General features: G+C 35.8%; 1 protein-coding gene across 5 annotated transcripts in view; it reads left to right on the top strand.

Moving 5' to 3' along the window:
* The window catches only part of ASCC3 (activating signal cointegrator 1 complex subunit 3), a 249,137-nt gene that overhangs the window by 9,716 nt on the left and 216,727 nt on the right, over positions 1-22,694 (top strand). For all 5 annotated transcript variants that reach the window (XM_038133663.1, XM_038133661.1, XM_038133662.1 and 2 more), the window contains 3 exons: positions 5,159-5,302; positions 5,993-6,143; positions 9,019-9,602. In XM_038133663.1, the coding sequence (XP_037989591.1) occupies positions 5,213-5,302; positions 5,993-6,143; positions 9,019-9,602 (825 nt within the window). In that variant the 5' untranslated portion in view covers positions 5,159-5,212. Of the gene's footprint in view, positions 1-5,158; positions 5,303-5,992; positions 6,144-9,018; positions 9,603-22,694 lie in introns of those variants that run through there.

The following is a 22,694-nucleotide window of genomic DNA, read 5'->3' as shown; positions in this document are numbered from 1 at the left end:
TTTTAACAACTGAATTACATTTTATGTAATGTAAGGAAAAGGAAGATGAGTTATTCTGAAGAAAGGGTTATTTAATTTCTTTTTTCTTTTTTAACAACAGCAATCCTCAGTAACTATCTCAGAGTACATGTAAAATGAACACAGTATTGAGCCAAGCCACATGTTTGGCCTCATCCCAGGACAGTATCAGGCATAATCACAGGAAATGGTTCTCCAGCTGATGCAAGCAGGCACAGTGTTAGGCAGCTGGTGATCGCATGTGCATGGCTAAGATTATGAAAAAATGTGGAAAGGGTTAATACTGTATTGAATGAATGACTTGTAATTCCATTATTTGATTTTCTAGGGTTTTTTGTTTGTTTAGTGACTTATGTAATTAAGATGCTGAAATTGTCTTTTATGTGAACGATGGCACACAGAGGCACTGTATGCCTCCTTGCTGTGCTGAAGCACTTGTCTGAATTTTGGTATTTGCTGAGGTGAGTATTGTGGGTCAGGAAGCCACTGTTTCTTCCTGAGTACATATTCCTTAATCTTGCTGTCACCCTTTTAAAGATTGACCCAGTCTTGACTGGAGATCAGTAATATTTGACCCAGACAACTTGAGAGAATTCCAGGGTGATGTCTGGGCCTTTTTTTAGAAAGTGAGATGTCTGAAAGCGTACATTTGGTACTACATCGGGCAGCACTGTTTGTAAAGGTGCAAAATACAAAGTCTGAAAATACTATTGTTTTAGTGTCATGCTTTCGCCTGCTATTTCTGATTAATGTCCCAGGCATTATTAAACCACTTTTATCCCTGGCTAACAACTTTGATGTTAGGTGTGTATTTGTACTGTTGGCATCAAACATGCTTGGATAAGAAATTTTATGAAATCTAATAAAAATGTTCTCAGAGGTCCAAAATGGCTTTTTTATCTAATGGTTTCATTTTCTTCTTTAAAGTGTTTTCTTTGAAATGTTTTTCCTTTGATGTGTATGATGTAGAAAATTATATATACTGAGTAGAATGTATTGTTTGGGTTTTTCTGAAATACTGAGTCTTATTTGTAAATAAAATACCGAGTTTACCTTTGTGTTAATGAAGCTGTTGAAGTTAATTGTAGCCATTCTAAAATGTGTTCATATCAATAAAATTTAATGTTTGGGGATTTATTTTTAGTCTTCTTACACAGTAGTGTAAAGTAAAATATTGTATGTGTTGGTAAATGGTCTCACTGTTTGAGTTATATATTTAAAATGTAAAAGAAAGTTACTTCAGTGTCCGTTTAGCTTTTGTATAGCCTTGTGGGTGGGATATGTTTTGCCCTTTCTGTTTCTTTTTCATTTAAAATGTTTCCACTTTTTCAAGTGAAAGGGAAAATGCTGTTTGAAATACTTCGTGGTCAATAGCAACCTGCTATTTGCTGCCAATGTCTAAAGCCTCTTTTTCTTTATAATGTTCTTTGATTAGATTAGTTACTAGTAATAACTTCTTTAGGTTTTATAAATTGCAGGTTTACATAGACAGCAAGAAACTTATTAATAGATGGAAGAATTATAGGTAATATAGGCAAAATCTGGGAACATGGCTTAATATTCCTTAAATACTTTAAACAGAATCACTGCTGTGAAGTCTTAAAGGACAAATAAAAAGTAAAATACTGTAGACTACAGAAGCTGGTACTTTAGGATCGTGTAACTGTGGATTTTACCTGTGATTTTTAGCTGTGTTAATGCTATGTTATTCCATCCTTTGTAAGGAAGGAAAGATTTCTGTTCAGCTTGAGCATTGCTGTGCCTGATCTGAGCATTCACCTTCTCTTAGCCCTACTGGGCAGCTGGCTTGATCTGTTAAGAGAGCATAGGAATTCAGTAAATTTCAAAAGGAGGTATCTTTTACAGTAATCTCTTTAATATTTCAGCGAAGAAGAGAAAGAAATGGTTCTGTTATTTGCTTGTATAAGAAACATAGGAAGGCCAGGACTTGGACAAAAACCTATGTAGCTGGTGAAAATATAAAGTGGAAAACTTCTATAGTAATTTTTGTTACCTTTGTGGTATTGCTAGAAATTTTTTTCATGTTTCACTTTAATGAGTAAAAACTTGCTGAGATTATGATTCATGTTTACTTTCAAACAATAAGCTTTGTTGAATTGTTGAATTGTTGCTTACCTGAACTCTGTGTATAATCTGTCTTTATGTTTTACTTTCTCCTGTAAAAAGTTTCAGTGTTAAAATCACACTTGTTTTTAAAAGAAGCAAAATAGACTTTAAAAGTTACTTTCTCTCATCTTCAAAAAGCTTTAGAAGGGTGGATATTGCTTTTTCGGACTTACAAAAAGGCTTGGTGGAATTTAAGTGTTTTTTAAAAGAGGCAGGAAATCTGAGATAGTTCTCGGAATCATTAGCAGAATGCACCCAAAATGTCCTTACTTGATTGGGGGTGGGGGAAGAGAAATCTTTTTACCATGCAAAGTCACACTGATATGAGGGTTAAATTCCCATTCCGTTTGTCTATGGAAATGAGTTATGATGGTACCTTTCTCATACTTTTCTTAACGGGGAATGGGCAGAACGATGGCAAAAGTTCATCTTCTGTATGTGGGCCGCGGTAAAGAGGATTTAATTGCCACTGCCTTTTAGGCAGTGTTTCAAAACTTGTTTCAAAACTTGTTTCAAAACTACCAGATCTTAACAGGATCATCAGTAGTTCAGATGTTTCAGATCCACCTGTGAGCAAACAGACCCATTTCTCTCAAACCAAAATGAATTAGTTACCCTTATGATGGCTGTGGAAAGAGGAGGAGTAGCTGATCCACTCTAAAGGCAGTGTGATGCAGGCAAGTATCTACATAAGGAGGCTTTGTGTGAAGGCAGGTAACATATTTTTCTAAAAACAAATGTAAATTTACACCGCATCTTAGAGGGCCACATGATTTTTGATTTAGTGTTCAGAGCTGGCTCTAATATTTTGCGGAATTAACAGTGGAGTAATTAATTGCACCTGTCCCCTGCATTCTGTTTACTAGCTGTTTTTGTTTTCGTTGGTACCCTGCTGAGAGTGGGTGTCATGTACCAGACGCGAAGGGGGTGTGTGGTATTTGACTATAAATGGGATGCAGGAGCTTTGTGCGACTGCTCTGCCAAACCAGCCTCCTCTGACACCTGCAAGTTCTGAAAGCACGCAGGCAAGTGTGGAGCAGCATTTACTAGTACAAGGTTAGGGTTGCAGGGCTGGATTTGGCTCTTTGGCCATGCCTGTGGTCAGGACAGTGTGCCCTTTCTTGTTTTCTGGTGTTTCAGGTTTTCTGTTTCAGGAGCTGCTAATAAAGAAGTTGAATAAAGGAGAAAGAAATATCTGTTTAAAATTCAGTTTCCTAACAAATGAGCCTGCTGGAGATGCATTGAAATTTATAAGTGTGTGTGAAAAGTAAACTTTTTATAAGTATGTTCTAACTTTCATAAATTGCTGTGCATGGTATTTCAGAAAAGACAATTAAAATAATATTAGAGTTATGTTATATTTTTTTATAAAGGCACACAATGCTACAGAAAAAAGGTATTTAAATGTAGGTATAAAATAAATAGGTAAAATGGACCCAATAGCTCTAATAGCTAATGGCAGTTCTGTCATTAGAACAGTGTGAGATTGATGTACCCTCAAAGTCTGGACACATTACTTCCTTTCTAATAATGGTGGCTGTAGTGTTTACAGACTATTTTCATTAGGAGCTGTGCTGGTATGAATTGCATATCATATAATCACTGAATATATCAAAAGAGCTGCAGTGGTGTTTGGCTCTGTCTGCTTCTAGGCTTGAACACATGTTCTGTTTGCCCTTCACTGCTAAAGATTTTGTATTTCCAAATTTTGTAGCTTCATTGTTATAACATTTGTCTCCAAAATATCAGTTGTTCTAAAATCATTCTCAAAAAGCATCTGAAGGCAAGGTGGGAAAACAAGCAGACCTGACAAGTCGGTGACATTTTTCTGTTTGAGACTGGAATGCTGCATCTGGATTTCTTTTGCTCTGTATTGGAAAGCTAAACTGTATTCTTTTGCTCTGTATTGATAGCTAAAATACAAATGCAGTCATTAAATAAGGAAGAACGTTAAGGATAATTGGATGAAAGCAGAGAGTTCTGTACTAAATGACTTGGGGGGAAGTAATTCTATTAACTCTGTTACAAGTTCTTTAAATTCTTGATGGACGTTGATCTTCAGGCATAGTAAGAATGATGCAGATCATTAGGTTTGTAATGGCATCATTAATTGTTTCAAAAATAATCTAAATCTGTATCTTATCTAATACCATCAGAAACTGTAGCTGTGTGTTAGGGTTCATTAAACAATTCAGCTGTGGGCACCTTTTGAAATTAAATAACTTTGAGAATAATTTCAGTAAAAGGCTTGGAAGAAGTACAGTTTCAGATGGAGAGCAGCTGTGTTTTGGTACATAGATATGAGCCTGTTCCACAGAGGAAGTAAAACTGCACGGAAATAAGCTGTAGTTCTGAAGAGAGTCCTGCTCTAAGTGTGTGTGCACTCCCAGTTGTGAGATGAAAACATCCCAAGGCATAGCGTGTTCAGTTTTCTGGTAGCCTTTTTTTATTCTCTTTATCTCTTATAATAGTTCAGTGCTATGGCTTTGACAGTCTTTATTTCCTGTCATAATTTTCTTTCCCTCTTTTGCTGGTTAAAAATGGCTAAGCACTTGTCAAGAAGGATGCCTCTCTCTGCATCATCGCCAGAGGCTGTTAATGACCTGAAAGCTCCCAGCATGGGCTGGCTCAGAGGAAATCTTCCCGTAGGTTGTAATCACTTACTGCTATTGGGAGCTAAAGTTCAGTTACATAGATTTCACTATAATACTCAGTCTTAGGGGTGCTAAAGAAATAATTGCCACTTTGCCTCATTGCTGGTAACTTTTATTTAGGGCGGAGAGAAAAGAAGCACCTGCTGAGTGACCTCTGCATCTTACCATTTCTTGCCTCTGTGCCTTTCACCTCCTTTTATTTAATTTTGATTATCATTATTTTAAGAGATCTTTTTTTAACTGGCTTAATTGAAGTTCCAGCCAAGTGCTGCTAGCTCGAAAAGGTCTTTCAAGTTCATGATGCAAGTTTGTATTTATAACATTAATAAAGCCATGTTATTTGTTTTGTTCTCATCTAGGTACTTGAACCGGGATTTGATTTCTCATCCTATGGATCACTGAATGAGTAACAGATGGCCTTGCCTCGTCTTACAGGCGCTTTACGCTCCTTCTCAAATGTCACTAAACATGAGGATTACAGTGAAGAATTAGCTGACTTAACGGTAAAGCTTTTTTTCTTTTACAAAGCATAGCTATAGTAAGAATAATTTGTTTTCTTCATTTGCATTGGTATTTTATAAGAGTAGGCAAGCAAGAAGGGCAGAGTGTGTAAAATTTCTTGTACATTCCTTCATAGTGTCCTCACTCAAAGTCAAATTTGCTGTAGCTTTGTGATTTATACTTAGCCCTTACAATCATATGGCAAAGGTTGCTTGGTTGTGTTAATTTGTCTTTCAAGAAGTTGGGCAAGGCTACTTTTAGCTCTGAGCTTAGGTAGAGCTGGGAAGCCAAACATTTCCCTTCTAATATTGAGTTCACTGAATTTAGGTACTTCTTTTGCTTCCTGAGAAATAATGCATTAAAGCAGTAGATGCCTTGTGGGAACCTGTGAAATGACTTTGGAATCTTGGGAACTGTAAATCTCTTCAAGTTGCAAGAGTTTGCTTTTTTAGAGGATTTTGCTCTAGAAAGAGTAAATTTGTGAGAGAGTATGTGTGCTTTTGTGTATCCTTCTTTCATACACTCAGGAAAGAGTCTAAAGATCAGGTAAAAGGAGAAGTGCTTGCAGTCAGTACTATATACTGACTGAATGCAATTGGAAGGAATTGTTTTTATCGGGTATTTAATTTTAAAGGAACCCTCATGTATTAATTTGAAATAAATTTAAAAACCCAAATGTTTCGCATTTTCAGACTAAAAGATCAAAACTACACGCCCAGTTGCTGAAGTCTGATCTTACTTGGAAGAAGATAATAAAGTTTGTTGATGACAATTTGGACAAAAAAGAATACCAAACTGTAAATGGTGATTTAAAAACTATCTTACAAGCTGCAAAACAAATAGGTATGTCTTTGTTCTCTAGTAGTCTAATAATACATTGTTTTTTTTGGGGGTGGGAGCAGGTTCAAGTTGTATTCTGCCTGCATATTTTACTGGTACAATTTTGGTTCAACCTTGGTGCTAGTTTTGCCCTGTAATAACTTTGAAACTCTCTTTAATCTGATACACATATGCAAAATTTGGTCTTCTGTTTTATTTTAAGATTCCATTGTTGTATGGATATTCTTATTTGTTTGATAGCATTGTTTTGCAGAGTGTGGTATGGTTTGTGATTGACAGTTATTAAGCAAAACCAACTGTTTCTTTTGGAATATCAGTACTCTTAAGAAAAGAACAATCCTGATGTTGTCTGCTTTAATTCCACGTAATTGGTATAATGAAAAATTGGACTGCTGTGCGGGCAGATAAAAATGTAAGAAATGTTTTCTCCTTTAAGTGTTTGGTGTTGAGGAGAGAAATAAAAATATATTTCACTCATCTGGAATTAAACTTTTAATACTGAAATACGTTATGGCAAAGAATGTGTGAAAACTTAGTTTTGATTGGAAATTTAGTTTTTCATTGACAAACTAAACCTAATACAGCTTTTGCTTTTAGCAAAATTTAACTTCATCAGCTCTAAAATGAGTTCATGGCTCAAGCTCTTGCTGTCACATATTTAAGGATTTTTCCTTTCAACCTTGTACGTATATTTCCTCCTTTTCTGATTGTTTTTCTAATATCTTGAATAGAAGCATTAGTAAAAAGAGGGAATTAATAAAAATAAATATTTTTGCCTGGTTTTGGTACTATGGACTAGAGTTTTTTATTACAATACAAATTTTAACTTGCCCCACTTGCACTTCTATTTCTTGGCCATTTATTTGGAAATACCTAGTAAATTGAGAAAGAAACCAAAGTCTAAACACAGGCTTTCAAAAAAGGCTAGGTAAGTTATTCATGTCCAACATGTGGTGGTAGTCAGTTGTGCTGTGCAGTTGCAGAAGATGCCTCTTAAAGCTATTAATGGTTGTAATGGCGATTGCTTTCTTCATTCGTCAGAAGTATATTTTTGAGTTATTTCTCAAATCACTGACAAAATGTTTTAAACTCTGCTTAGTACTCCTGGTAGACTTTTAACCTCTTTGGGCTGGAATTTAAGCATGTGGCTGCTGTCTTTCTGAGACAGGCCTCTGGAGAGGGCCAACTCTGCGCCCCAACCCAGGTACCTCTCCTCCAGTGCACAGATTTCAGCCGGCACTTGCAACACATAAGGCTTGAGGGAAAGTCATGCAAGATGGGGATTGAATTTGTACCAACTGTCAGTTCACGGAGTTAGTAGGAGAAGGTGAAATCTGTATTGATAATAGATATTGATTGAGAAAGCTGTTTTAAATATCCACTGTGTGTATAGTTTAATCACAAGTGGTACTGGACTAAAATGTTGGCTGGCAAACAAAACAATATACCAAAAAAGCAGCTTCTAGTAGTGTATCTCTTGCCATCTTGTCTGGTTTATTTTGTTGAGATTGGAGGAGTAGTATTTTCTCGAGAGATTCTTTCACAAGCAGAACATGTTGATAATAAAGGAGAAATACCACATAGTAAACTTAAGAGATTTTTCTCAAATCCTTCAATTTCTCTTTCAGTTTAGTAATCTTTACTTGTGTGCCAAGACAATTGACTCTAAATCATAGTATGTATTTGTATGTTAGGAATATGTGAGTGAGCTTCATGCAGACAAACTACAAGTTTTTAGATGTAGGGGGTTTTGTTGTGCTTCCTATATAGCTGATGCTAAAAGGGAGGGGCTGAACCACCTTTTTCCTCTGAGACCTATTTACCTATCTATTGTATATGTGTGTATCTTTATGTCATGTATCTTCCATATGTCAGTATCTAATTAGCTTGTAAATATCACCTCCAGTCTTCTCCTTGAAGTTCTCAGATTTTCAAAGTGCACCACAGGAAGATTCAAGCTAAATAGTGAATTTGTAGCCACCTCAATTTATTTGTATATTCCATTTCTAGCTACTTAGCCTTGTTCCATCTGCTCATGCTACAATTTTTTTGCTCTTTCATATTAGATTGGGGGGAAGAAACCCCTTGCTTTTTCTGGTGTTAAACCTAATCTAAGTTGCATCAATCACAAGTAAAAAAAAATTGTAAGTTGTCCTCATTTAAAATGAACAAAAACCCCACTATACTGGCTGGTTTAGGTTAGGCTTGGTGACTTTAAAAATTTTGTAGTAGTGACATAGTGGTTCATCACATGGAGTTTTGCTTATGTTTTGCTCGACTACCTTTGTGAATATTTGTGTGAGAAGTAAATTCATGTTTTTATCTAATAATATATTGTTTATTTGCATAACATGATATTTTGTAGATAGAAGTCCAAATTCATACATTTATTTGCTTTAAATTTTTGAGCAGTTTTTCTAACATAGCACATACTCAGAAGTAATTCTGCTGGGAATTGCTACAAGAATTCAGTAATCCCCAGCTGAGTTCTGTATATTTATTCTGTTATGAATATTCAGATTAGGCAGTGAATAAATAGTGAGACAAAGTGGAAATTTGTTAACGTTAAATAGCTTATAAATATACAATTGTGAGTTTAAGAGCTCTAGCATGTTTTTTTGTCTAGCTCAGAAAGATAAGAAAGCATTGGTAATTCTTAATATAAATTTTTAGTTTGTAGAAGGATAATGAAGACAGATGCTTTATTATCATATGCCTTTTGTAATTCAGTACCTTGCAACAATTCTTACTTGTTGTGGTCTTCTTTTTATATCTCTGCTGATGAGACTTGTGACAGGAATTTGAATACAGTTACATTACAGGTAATGAAATACTCTTAGTATTAAGTGTATTAAGTTACATCTGGTTTTGTTAACAGTTGGAGCTGAAAATGGGCAAGAAGCGATTGAAAGTGGAGCTGTTTTTCTTTTTAAGACATTTCATGGGAAAGAATGTGTTGGCCATGATGAGACAAAGGTGATCAAGCAGATGTTTGGGCCATTTCCATCATCATCTGCTACTGCAGCTTGTAGTGCCACGTCTCGGATTGCTTCACACTTCACTGAAGAACAGCTTAGAGCCCTCATACAGTTGGCTGAAGAGCAAAATGGTGATAACAGAGTGTTGTTTGGTAAAAATATAGTGTTTTCATTCGACATGCATGATTTGGATCACTCTGAAGAGCTGCCTGTGAATGGTGAGACTGATGTGCAGAAAAGTATAAGCTTAGATTATAACAAATTTTTGAATAACCAGCTGAATCACTTACAAAACTATTGTGATGAGAAATCTAATATCAAATCTTTGGAAAAAATAGATGATTCTTTTTTATGGTGTGAAGTTGGAAAGTACCTGAAGGAATCTCAAGGAGGTAACCCTGGAGGGCCAACAACAGAAGACCTCTGCTGCACTTTGTATGAGATCCTTGCCTCTACCAAAAGTACAGATGAACTTCAAAACGAGGTACATTAGCACATTAATTTTACTGTATATATTTGAATGCCATAGAAATATACAATAATTTCATTTTAGTTTATGCCAATATACTTTTTCCAACTGTTGTCTATGCTTTATTTTTAAATCTGTCTTGAGAAAAATTTCATGGCACCGTCATCATTTACCAGGAAGAAGGATACAGCATCAATTTTTCTATGAGTAATCTGTTTCCCCCACAATGGACAGGATATTTTTTGTGGCCATTTGCTCAGTCTCCATTCTTTCTTTTTGAGCAGCACCCAGTTTAAGCTGCCTATAAAAGTGTGAGGAAATTGCAAAGACAAGCTGAACTATCTTGGACAGGTTTCATCTCCAGTTTCAGAGCCTCCCTGTTGCTGGAAGGCTGAGCAGGTGGTGCTACTTTAAAATTTTGTCATGTCATGTCTGTTCCTTTTGATGAGGAAAGGGGGTGGCTGGGATTGTTACAAGAAGGGCAGAGAAAATGTGAGGGAGAGGGAGCAATTGCTGGAGTTGAAAGATAAGCATAGCAGTAGAAAGGGGAAAAATCATTATTAAAGCCTGGAGAAGATGTTTTCCAGGTGTGTGCACAAGAGATGATTGGATTAATCTAGACAAGGGAAAAGTGGTTTTGAGTGGGATAGGGGAAGAATTCTTGCAATTTGTTAATTTTTTTCCCTCTGCACTTTTCTGTTATGTTTACTTTATTTTCCTAACTTACCTTGCTTTCCTTCCCTGAAAACATTCAGTATGTAAACTCTCAAACTGACTTTTCAGAAAGACTCTAAATTTGAAAATTTTCCACTGGAATGCAACTGATAGTAGGAGTAGACAATCCTTTGAAAGACGCTTGTACTGAAAGTTTTCGGGAATTTTGCCATTGCAGTTGCAGATTTTATTCTTCTTAATAAAAACAGTAGGTGATAGAGAACTTGTGTACTTCATTTTAGGTTTAGATAACTGTGTATGGATATCTAATGTGCAATGGTATAGTTGCTGAAGCCATACTATTATTTTGTTTGGTAATCAGTGGACCACATTTTGGCTGTCCTTTGAGCTTTCTGGACATATATGTTTTCTTACAGATCCTAAATATAAATGGATGTTGATCTAATTTCTTCTGCATTGAAATATGTTTGAAAAATAATACATTAACATGTCTGCAAACAGTTTCATACTTTAAGTGGTCATATTGAGCGAAGACGTGAAAATGGAAGATTGAACTTGGATAAGAAGATTGGATAAAAAACTTGCATGTCAAATGAAACACAAAAAGAATATTTATCAAAGGGACCTGTAGTTTATTAATTGTACAGAGATAAAGATTTCAATTTTTTTTTCTAGACCAGTGACTGAAGACATTTCCAATATCATTATTGAGTATGCAGAAATAATTCTGTATTTCTGTATAATACCTACTTAATGCCTAAGTTTAATACGTAAAATGTTAAAGGAAAAGCTCTAAACCTTTGGCTTGAAGCAAGAAAAAATAACCTTTTTTTGCAAATTTATGAACATAATGGATTGCTAAAACAATTGGCAGAAAGTTCAAGCTATCAGTTTTCATGTAGGTCACCAATAAAGACTTCCTTTCCATTAGTTCCTGGAACAAAGAATTCTTGGCAAAATATCTGATTTGATGGCTTTACAGAAGTTTTAATTTGATAATATGAAAAAATTGTTTGCCAGTGAATTGAAAACTACCTTAGTAAGACTAGTTTCTTCAGTTTGCATCACTAGAGAGGAAAAGGATTTCTTCTCTGAAGTGTCTGAAAACTGCATTTTATTTTGGATTTTTAAAAACTCCTAGTAATAAAAGAAAGATCCCCACATTCTCATTATTTTGGCCCCTTTGTTGCCTTTCCTTGCAACAGTGGTATTTTATTGTTCATTGCATAATGCGGGGGTCAAGGAGGGAGTACAACAAACTTGAACCTGATCACCTTTTGTTAAAAGCTAGCTGGCATTTGAATTGTGCTCTCTGTAGGCATAGTCATGACTTGAAAATGCCTTCCGGGCTTTGGATTTTACTATCACTTAGGGATATTTTTTTTCTTGTTACAGTAATTTTGTTGGTGCCATCATTAAGAACAGATGGTGCTTTTAAACCTGAAGGTAACCCATTTCTAGAACTATTTCAGAGGCTTGACATGTGAGATGGCATAACAAGTTGATTGATCATGAATTCTGAACATCTTACATTTCTTGGTGGAATGAATACAGGCTAAACTGTGAGCTACAAAATATATTTTTTCTTCATAAACAAAAAAACCCTAAAAACAAAAACAAAACAAAAAACCACCAAAAAACTAACCAAACCAAAAAAACCAACAAAAAAAACTCCCAAAACAAAAAAAACCCACCCTATTGATATGAAAGGATGTCTTCATAAATAAAAATCCACATCTATAAACCACATTTTTATGTTTTAAAACAGGAAGATACCACTGTCTGTTTGTTATTAAACAAGAAAAGATCATGGTTGTGGTGATGATATTAGCAAATGGACTTTTGTAAGACAATTTAATTTGATCCTTAAGCAAATTTTATTGAGGTGCCAGATCACATTAAGAATATGAGGAGTTTAGATAATTTATGAGGTAGCATCCTGTTTTGGGGTTTTTTTGTAGTGTATGTATAGGCAAACATATACACTAGTTAGATTTTTATCTATTTAATGAGTTCTACAAGGAATTAAAATTAGTTGCTTTCCAGCAGTGTATAGTTTATGTTTAAAATGATTGGTGAGGTAGAAGAAATACTTTGGTTTTTGTTTTCACTATTTGAGAGCATTTCACTCTTCCTTTGGGACAGTTTGTTTATGTGGCATATCACTGGTGACTCTTAATTAGTGGAATATTGATTCTCATGATTGGAGTGATATGGGAGTTATAACTTATTTTCTAAGTGTTTGGGACATGTGCTTTTCATTGGGGACATAAAGTCTAGTAAACCTAAATGACAGCTACACACTTTTCACAGTGTGTCAGGTTTTGTTGATGAACATATGTATTTTGTTGATGGTAATGATGCGGAAACAACATCATTATTTAAAAAGAAGAAGAAAAAGCCAATAACCAGCTACAGTGTTTGGCCAATAACTGTTGTGGGTTTTTATTTTTATATTTGAAAAAAGTTGGAAGAGTTTAGTCCCTCTTTTGTCTGCTTTATAGTTGTGGCTGTTTTCAGCTCTCTGCATTAAAAGGTTAGCATGTACACATACTGTGGCATCCAGGGCTTCTATCAGTAAATACAATCCAGCTGCATTGCAAATTGTCATGGTGTGAAGCAAACACTGTTTTTTGTTTCATTCCTAAAAATAATTCAGTATTCATCACTCCTACCAAAAATGTGAGATAAGTTTTCTTCCTTGTTGTCATAAGCACCTGAGAACAGTCAGGTAGTAAAAACTACAATGAGAGGCCAAAAGGTAATAATGTAAAGTTTGAAGGTTCTCAATCCTTCCTTCAAGGCTGAAAAACATTAATTTCAAATCAAAATAGACCTGAAATCAGAAAAGTATAAGTGGTGTAATATAGGTTTTATATGATGAATAAAAGAGGTCCTGAGTTAGGCAGCACATCTTCCTGTATGTATTCCTTATTAGTTCAGTCTAGTAATATGCTCTTCCTTAGAGCTAAAAGGTTAGTGCTTTATTACTGAAATTGAGTTCTTTTCATGCTTATTTCAGAATGGAAGTTAATAGATTATTTTTGTTGTTTCATTAAGTAGAAATGTTTTTTAGTGTGGTGTTTGTGTGCCTCTGAATGCTTGATGTAGCAACAGACTTTTAGACAGTTTTCCCCAGTCTCTTCTAAGTGGACCCCTGTTGTCTCTCAGGCTTCTGCGTGTAAGTTTTCTTTAGCTGCCTTTGTCACTGGCAGCAAGCTAATGATTTTTTTTTCTCCACATGAGTTCATCTACATTGCTTCTGCTGCCTCACCTTAATCCCACCACAAATGTCTGCCAATATGCTTTGTTCCTTGAACCTGTAGATGCTCATGGGATCAAGAACAAGGAGAGCTTAACTAATTTGTCAATTCAATGAACTGACGGGAAGTTCCTCTGTGTCTGCCAACAGCCTTTTTGCAAAAGTACAGGAGAGTAAAGGAAAGCAAAAGCTGTTTAAACTTTCACGGAATCTAGCAGGCATCTTTTCTCTCACTGATGCAGTATCTTAAATTGAAGAAGACTCATTAACAAAAGAATGTGGGAAAATTCGTCCCAACTTCTCCCCTGAAGACTGCTCCAGAGTCTTGTTGCCTGGGTGTTTAAAAAGAACCCTTTTTTTTTTTGCTTTTTGACTTTATTCAGGGCTGGCTTTATGATCACTTTTCGCTTTTCCTGTGCTGTTACACAATTGTCCCTTTTTTTTTTTTTTTTTAAAGCAGTTATAAAAATGAGCACTAAAGAACTGTGCTTATAACTTCCTTTCCAGAAGATACTATGCCTTTTAAACACTTCCTTTCCTTTCATTTAGGAAGTTCATTCAGGCAGTTCCTTGCCAACTTTTAATTCTTCTATTAACACTCATCTTCACAAGTTTAACAAATCCTTATGTGGAAAATTGCAATGTTTTAAGTGAAGTCGAGATGTGAGACAACTGCTATTTATTCATTTTCTGTAATGAAGTGCTAGACTAAATGATGTATCGTGATTATGCCCATGCTATGTTTATGCCATTTGCCAGTTACCTGAATGTCTTTTTGATTATTTCTCAAATATATCCCTTTAACTTATCTCCAGTCGTACTTACATTTTCTTGTGCAGTGTGTTATTGCCCTTGTAGATGTGTGATCCCTGGCCTACAATTTCATGTCAGTTTCTGAAGATTTATGGAAGATTACATTGCACTCAAGTTGTTCTAACAGTGAACTCTGAATTTGGTTCCTAGCTTCATTTTTATGCAATCATTTTTATATCCACACTCTTTAACCACTTTATCCTTACAGCCAAAAGTAATATTTTAACTGTAGGAAAAAATTGACTTTTAATTTTAAAATTGAACTGAATTAAAGTATTGTTAGTAACTTTGAAGAGTCAAAATTTTTCTTTCAAAAGAGAAATTTGTACTATATTAAGGGACCTAGATAGCAAAGTCAGCTGGTCCATGGAACTCAAAATGGAAAACATGCCTGGACACCTGCAAAGGAAAATACACTAAAGTTATTTCCTGATGTATGGACACGAGCCAATAAATAGAATCACAGAACGCTGCTTTCAAAGGGACCTCAAGGATCATTTGGTCCAACCATTAATGGCAAAGGTGTGGTCTAGACAAGATGGCTCAGCAACTTGCCCACCTGAATCTCAAAAGTGCCCAATACTGGGGAATCCACCACATCTCTGGAAAAAGTATTCCAATGACTGATTTTTCATATTGTGAAAAATCTGCCTGTTTTGTCCAATAAAAATCTTCCCATCATTAACTTGTACCTATTGCCCTGTTTTTAACATGGAAATCCTTCTAAGTAGGATTCTTGCATCTTCTGTGCAAGGCACCCTTTCAGTGCTAGAACACAGTGATGAGGTCTCCCCTAAGCTTTCATTGCTCAAGGCTGTACAGACCAGTTCTCTCAGCCTTTCCTCACCTTTTTGTCACTGTGAGGATGGTCAGACACAGGAGCAGTTTGCTCAAGAGGTTGTGGAATCTCCAGCCCAGGAGACTTGATCATTTCCAGAGGTTCGTTTTAACCTCAGCCATTCCGTGATTCTGTCATTTCAAATGATAAAATAGAGGTAATTGGAGAAAATTTGTATGTTTTATTTATACCTAATTCCATATTAATTCAATCTTCACTTTCCCTGATGAATTTCTTACCAAAAAGTCAATCCCTTACCCTGGTATGTTTGGGTGTGTTTAAATTAAAAGCTTGTAGTTTTGTAACAAGTTTGTTATTAGTAGAATCTCATAATAAGCAAATGGAATGTGCCTCTTTAAGTGCTTATATTTTAACCTTATGTGTAACTTAATTAATGATTATGGTATACAAGAAATAAATAGTCCTTGTGTTGCAAGCAATCTCAATTAGGTTTTAAAGTGACCTCAATTTCAGATGTGTTAATTTGGTCTCCTGAATTAACTATCTATCTAAATGACAGACATTTGTTGTCCAGAAAAATCATTCATTTAGTTTGTTGCTTTAAACAGGAATCTGTAATGGTCATTATTCTTATAAGAGAATATTATATAAAGTCTTAATTCACATGACTAGATTTCTAATACCCTTTAAAAGCCTGACATTATTTATGTGAACATTTAATTTTTTTTTTCTATGTGTAAGCTAAGACAAATGAAAGACTCTGAGATGACACTGAAATACAGTTCAATAAGAAAGAGTGTATTTTAGAGCTCATAAGGCAAACCAGCTACAAATTAATTTTTCAATTCCTACACACTTATTCACTCCTTCAGGTAAATGAATGGAAGAGCTTATGCAACACTGCACAACATCACAAGCATTTTGTTTTAGAATAAAACTTGGAAAGTGTGTGTAGATTTTGTTTCCTGCTAGTGACTTAGGGGGCTTGTCAGTAGCAAACACTGCAGACACTGTTCTCTCTTTATATCTTGCTTATTGCTTTCCAGTGTAACATTTGTATGTAAAAACTGTATGTTATTACTGTTAGAATCCAAAAATCTGATGACCTGAGAAATACTTAGCTTACATTTCTAAACCTGAATTCAGTTTAATAATTCTCAAGTCTATATTGAGAGTGATTCCCTGAGCAGTCTGCATATGTAATTTTGTTTTAAGAGCTCTGAACTCTTCACAGTTCACCTTACAGCATGGACTGTGAAAAGTACTTCAGCATTTCATTTTTTGCGGACAAGTTTTTTCTTCAGGCGCTAGTTTTGAGATCATTCATCTGACATGCTGTGCAGACTGTAACAGAAGTGCTTTCAAGAAACAGGCTTCACTGTCTGTGCACAATGCAATTGGCTCTGACCCAATATTTGCCTAATGCTATTGCTTGGCTCAGAAGGCAAGTGGAGCTTGTTTGCATGTTCTGTGCAGCCATTTCCCTAGTTACAAGCTAACCTTCACCATCAGAAAAGTGCAGTGTGCAGGTGTGAAAGTGGATGTTTACTTTGCTTTTCTTAAGCAAAATAGGACCTGAAGTGTCAGCTTCTTGCTGCTTAGTAGAATGCCAAGTTTTGGACTTTGCAAAGGCTTGGATCCTCCAAATGCTCTGCTATCATAAACTCAGTTTTACCTGTCACTAGCTTGGCACATCAGTGTAATTGTGTATGCTTCATTGCTCCCAGAGGGTCATCTGTTCCCTGTCAAAGCCAAAGCTTGGCTTTTCTGCTGCTCTTCTCTTCTGGTTTACGACTCCCAGCCACAGCTTCTTTAACTCATCTGAAGCAGAACCAAAGGTGCTCTGAGACCCCAGCACAAGGCTGCTGTTTTCCCTGCACAGCTTTCATTAAGCCACTATCAGGGGAAGAAAGTCAACTTTGATGTCAAAATGCAATTTGGAAGAACTTGAGGACAATATAAGTAGAGTTAATACACAATTATAAAAAAATTAGTGGGACGCACTGTCTGAAATATAATAAATAGCATTATGTACTGAAGCATAAATAAACAGTACAGTTTGTTAGGGAATGAGAAATCTAAATTGGCCAGAAACTGAAGCCAGTGGTGAAATGGCTGATGTGATTGTCCAAAGTTAAGAAATAGGAAAATTTAATCAATTTTAAAACAATAGTTATTTGCATATTACCACAAGGGCAAAACCTCTGGGATAAAATATGAGCATCATTAAAATCAGTTGGAGATTTTTTTCCTTGATTTCAGAAGGGGTTTTTTTTACTACTTGTACTAGTCTGTGCTTATGTTTTAACTTATTTTGCAGAGGTGATTTCTGCACCTAGCTAGTGTTATACACCCACAGCCGACAAAATAGGAGTGTTACAAAATAGGATTACACTAACATGTGTTTCTACGTTGCTTGGGAAAATATTGCCACTTAGAAGATGTTATGGTGCTGTGGCATTTTTATGAGACTTTCCCACAGAGGAACTGGGTATCTGGTTACACACTGACTGGTTAAACTAGTTAAAATGGTAAAGAGTATTTAATCTGCTGAATTTTACACTGTTAATAAAATAGTCTTGAAAAACTGATATAAGCAGATGTAGTAATAATGACATAAACCATTTAACAAACACTGAATACTCGTGTGAACAGAGAATAGTCATGCAGCAAGTTTTGTTCAAGAAGCAAAATAGATTTGGGGGTTTTGTAAAAAAACTGGTTGGGAGCATAAACAATAAACAATTTTTTAAATGAGCTATCATATTTATTATGGAAATATAAAAGACGTTATGAAACAGCTTTCCAATATTCATTAATACAGGGAAATTCTTGGATATTTGATGTTAAAACTGAGTGTCTCACGTGTGTATTTCTGTCATGTTGCAGAAGTGCTTTAGGCCTCTGAACTTAGCAGGTTAATGCTGTGCTGGAGCTAGGCATGAGCTCTGCAGAAATGCAACAAAAGCATTCTGTGCTTCAGAATCTTATATTACTTGTACTATTATTTCTATTAAATACAGTATGAATGCTGCATATTGTAAAGGTCGGTATATATTACTATCTTGTATTACTCAGCAGTGTTTTTTGAAGACCTCACTTTGTGAAGATTAGATTTGTGGACACTTTCTGTAAGAATGGCAAAAAATTGTGGTACTTGATTTCATGTAGAAGTAATGATTAAACTTTTCTGTACTCATGTTAAGTTTATTAGGGGACAAGACAAAACTGTGGAGGTGAGCTGAGTGGAATTTGCAAGTGGAATTCTAGAATGAGGAGTCTACTGACTCCTTGTTCTAAGTAATCAAATTAAATGTTAAATAGCTTGACATGCTACTTGAATTGTTATTCTTTTAAAAAATGCAGATGCTGAAAACATAAAAATATTCATCCAGCTGTGTAGATACTTACATTAAAAGCCCCCAAAAATGAGAAACACAGTTCTATTGTGACAGAACATATTTTAAAGACATCAACATTTGTATGTTTATATCGCATTGTAAAGACTTTAAAGGTCTTCATTGTAAGCACTGCCAGATACTTTCAGTATTGCAACTACAATTTTTAGTTGATTTTAAGTGGAGAATGTGTTAATATGGAAAGCTTGCTGATAGAGAAAGCAGTTTCAGGAGATGACTTCATCATTACTGTGTATAGAAGGTGCTGAAATAATTGGAAAAGGGTTCACAGGAGATCCATCATGTGTGAAATAAAGCATGGAAAACTGAGGAAATGTGAAATAAAGCATGGAAATAAAGCATGTGAAATAAAGCATGGAAACTGACAAAATGAAATATGAAAAAAAATAATTGCCAGTCTGGTTTGATGTGAAGTAGCAGTAATACAAACATATTTAGTGTGGGAGGAGTGCATCACTGGACTGTGGCTTGCAGGAAAAGGCACTCAGAAGGAGGGAGGGAGAAAGCAATAGACTGGCAGCATAAAATAAACATTTCATGAATATTGTCATTTCATCTTACCAAGGAAGAATCTTGCCCAGAGTTTCAGTTAACTTTCAGATTCCAGGGAAGTTGGTTTCCAGTTCTGGCACAACTTTTGCAGTAGCTAAAAAAAATGCACATGAGAATCATCTCTCAGAACTCTTAAACACAGTGCAATTGTGTACTCCTTGTGAGATGTCCCTCAGTATGCTTTAAGATACCTAATTGCTCCATTTGGATCTGGCTGTTCAGTTTTCTGTAAGGGCCTTAAACAGCCCCTGAGAATCAGAAGTTGATTAGTATTTTTTCAATAAATATTCAATTGCCAGTTTTATGTAGGCCATGGCTAGACCACTAGCCCTCTTTAGTAATGGAAATTTTCATAGGTTGTATTGATATCTGTTGCATGCTTTCTGCTGCTGATACTATTTTTTTGTTATTATTGAACCACTGTTCACTGGGTACCTTGTTTTTGCAGTATGGAAAGAAGTCTGAAGTGATAGTTAAATTTTATCCGAAAATCATATAAGGCACTTCAAAGGCTATAAATGGCGTATTTTTGGAAAGAAATGGAAGTACTTACCTGATTTCCAGAAATGTTCACCATTTGCTACTGGAGAAGAACTATTCAGCTACCCCTTATTGTGGTTGTTACTGATCTACCCACAATAGTAAAGTTAGCTATAAGTTTAGGAAACTTACTTAGAATCCTTGTTTGAATGTTTACAAGTGTTACGAATCTCTAGCTTAGGTATCAGAGATAAGAGGCTTATGAAAAAACATGGAAGAGCAATATGTAATAGGTTTTTTAAGTATCTGAAACATAGTGAAGAAGAGGAAGTACTTATAGAGAAGGCAATTTTTTAAAATAGTAATTTTTAATACTTCCTATTCTGTCATTATTTGTCTATGTTCTTCCTGAACTCATCTAAAATTTCATCTTCAAACCTCTTTGAAAGCAATGTGCCTTCCCTTTTGTCTTACGACAGTTTAGGTTTTTGCCAAGGAACAATCCTGAGGTCAGACTAAAGTTCTGCTGCAATTGTATTCCTTTCATGTAACTGTTGATTAATTTGTGAGGTTTATCTCTTAATAACTCTTCACACACAAGTTTACTATTGATACACAGTAGAAAAGTCAAGCTGTTCTTATAATTATTTCTTAGTTAAAATCAATAAGGAAGTGGAATAGCTGTTGTTGTGAGACTCCTTTGAGAGAACATTTACAAAAGCTGCAGTTTAACATTCATTTTGACTTAAAACCAGCTTATTTAAATGTTCATTGTTGTATGTATGCAACACCACATGAAAACCTCGCATATGATAATACATTGATTTATCTTAATCTTCATTTTTCTTAATGTACCATGAAATTATGACATTAGCTTTTAGTTTTGTGTGTGTGTACCTTCGCATGACATATGATATTTTGATGTCAAAGCAACTTGTCTCATAAAACATGTTTGGTTTTAAGTGTCAAAGTGGCACTTCCTTTTGTTCAGTATAATGACTTTCTAGCCCTTACAAATTAACATATCACAAAGCTTATTCCCCATTGCCTCGTTCATAAAAGCAGTATCCATTTAGGGAAAGTACAGGCATATGTGGATCACCCCTGTGGTGTTTTATCTTTATCTTATCATCAAAGCTTCCAACTTGGCATGAGACTGGCTTTTCAAGCTCATATTTTCTTTGTAATTTTATTAAAATTACTAAGAGTTTTATATTCAGACAATAGAAAGCTTGTGTCTCATTATTCTTTACCATAGAGCTTATCTGCTCCCCTTTCATGTAGAGAAAATAATCTGTATTTTCGATACATTTTCCCCTTTTTCAGTTGTGGACTTCTTTTTTTAAATCCAGAAGTATACAGCTTTGTTGTTGTCCAAGGACTGTTGAAACCCCACAGACGACAGGAAACTTTTTCTTTTTATGAAAACAGAACCATGCTGTCTCCCTTCATAAAAATCCCAATTGAATGGCATTTGAGTGCTATTTTTTAGGGATGGAACTTAAGAAATGATGAAAGAGCCACAGAGAGAGACAAGAAATGGTAGGCTTAATCCTGATGCTGAGAGCTGTTCACTGTCCTTCCTGTCAATAACTTTTCTTCTTTACTTCAGTTTTGTACTGAGAGAAAGCTTGTTGTATTGTTGAGTCAGTATGAGGCTTGATCTATTAATGATACCTTTTGAATCAGTTTCAATATATTCTTAATGAGATTTCTTTTAGAGAAAGCCAGTCTGTAGCGGATGGAACTTCTCACATCCGCATGGAGACATAAGGAAATACGAGTTCTGTAAGAAGCACAATCAGATGGCATCTGAAACATTAGGGCTCTCTAATTAACTAGGCACAAAATCGCTTTCCTCCAAATCATTTTATGGAAAGTGGGGAGGGGAAAACCCCACACAGAAATCCCTAGCCCACAGCTGCTTGATCTGTGGAAGTGGCAGGGCCAGGTTTGCTGCAGGGCTGGTTTCTGTTACGCCGCGCCTGCCGCAGCGCGAGCGCTGCAGCTCTGCTGGCTGAGCAGGAGCTTGTGCTGGTGCTGTGCTGGTGCTCACTGGTGCATGCCAGTGCCGCCGTGCTCCTGCTGCAGCCTCCCAGGGAATAAGGGCAGGAGGCACAAAGAGCAGTCATTCAGATCTGTCTCCACTGCTGGCCCTGAACTCTTCTGTCTCTCAAAACTGGAAATTACTGAGGAGGCTTAACACTTGTTGGTTCACACACTACTAAATGCACAGTGATGTGGTAGCCCTGGTTTCCTTGGAAAGCTAGGCTTTAAAATCTTCCATCTTCTGAAATCCTTTTTTTTCCTGCTCACTCCTAAAACAGTATAAAATGCTGTTTCAGGCCAAAGCTTGCCTTGTTTTCTTCTCACCCACTCATGTGTATGTCTACCCAAGGTGTGGAGTTCACAGCGTGGGGTTGGTGGTCATAGTCCATTTTCCTGCTTAACCCTGCTGGGTCCAGCAGAGAATATTAAAATTCTGGCTTGACTATCCTAATTGGGATAAAACTAGCTTCCAGTATCAGGGTCCCATGCTACTCTTAGTCATTCACATCTGTTAAGCAACATAAACCAACTCCTTGACTTACTGGTATTTTGCTTTACTCTGTCAGTACACATTGGGATAGCAGATCCACCCTCAGCCAAGTCCTCCTTCTGAAATGGGCAGGTTTGGGAATTGCTGTCCTTTGAGATAACCTGCAGGTTTTTTGCCTTTTGCAGAATATAATTCTGTGCTAACCACTGCCATTTTAGAAGTTTCTTAAACCCTCATCCCTAAAAAAAAAAAAATTAAAGTAAATTGACAGAAATCACTTCCATAAATATATGTTTTCTGCTGGGCACTGTCAGAATTCCTTGCCCTTGTATCTACAAGTAAGAAAAGTTGCAAGTGCAGTGGTTATCCAGTTTCAGGACTTTTTTTTTAATGTCAAAAATCATTTACAGCTTATCCCAGAATACTTCTGAAGATAAACACCAGTTTAGGAATCATGTAACAGTGAGGTTTTCTACATTTCAATTTGTCTTCAGGGTTTTCTTTTCATAAGGCAAGTCAGTACTCTGCTGTTTGTAGCTGCTGTTTGACATTATTTCTAATTGCCAAA

The sequence above is a fragment of the Motacilla alba genome, chromosome 3, assembly GCF_015832195.1.
Source record: "Motacilla alba alba isolate MOTALB_02 chromosome 3, Motacilla_alba_V1.0_pri, whole genome shotgun sequence".
In the NCBI taxonomy this organism is placed as follows: Eukaryota; Metazoa; Chordata; class Aves; order Passeriformes; family Motacillidae; genus Motacilla; species Motacilla alba.
This window is presented reverse-complemented; position numbering and strand designations above follow the sequence as displayed.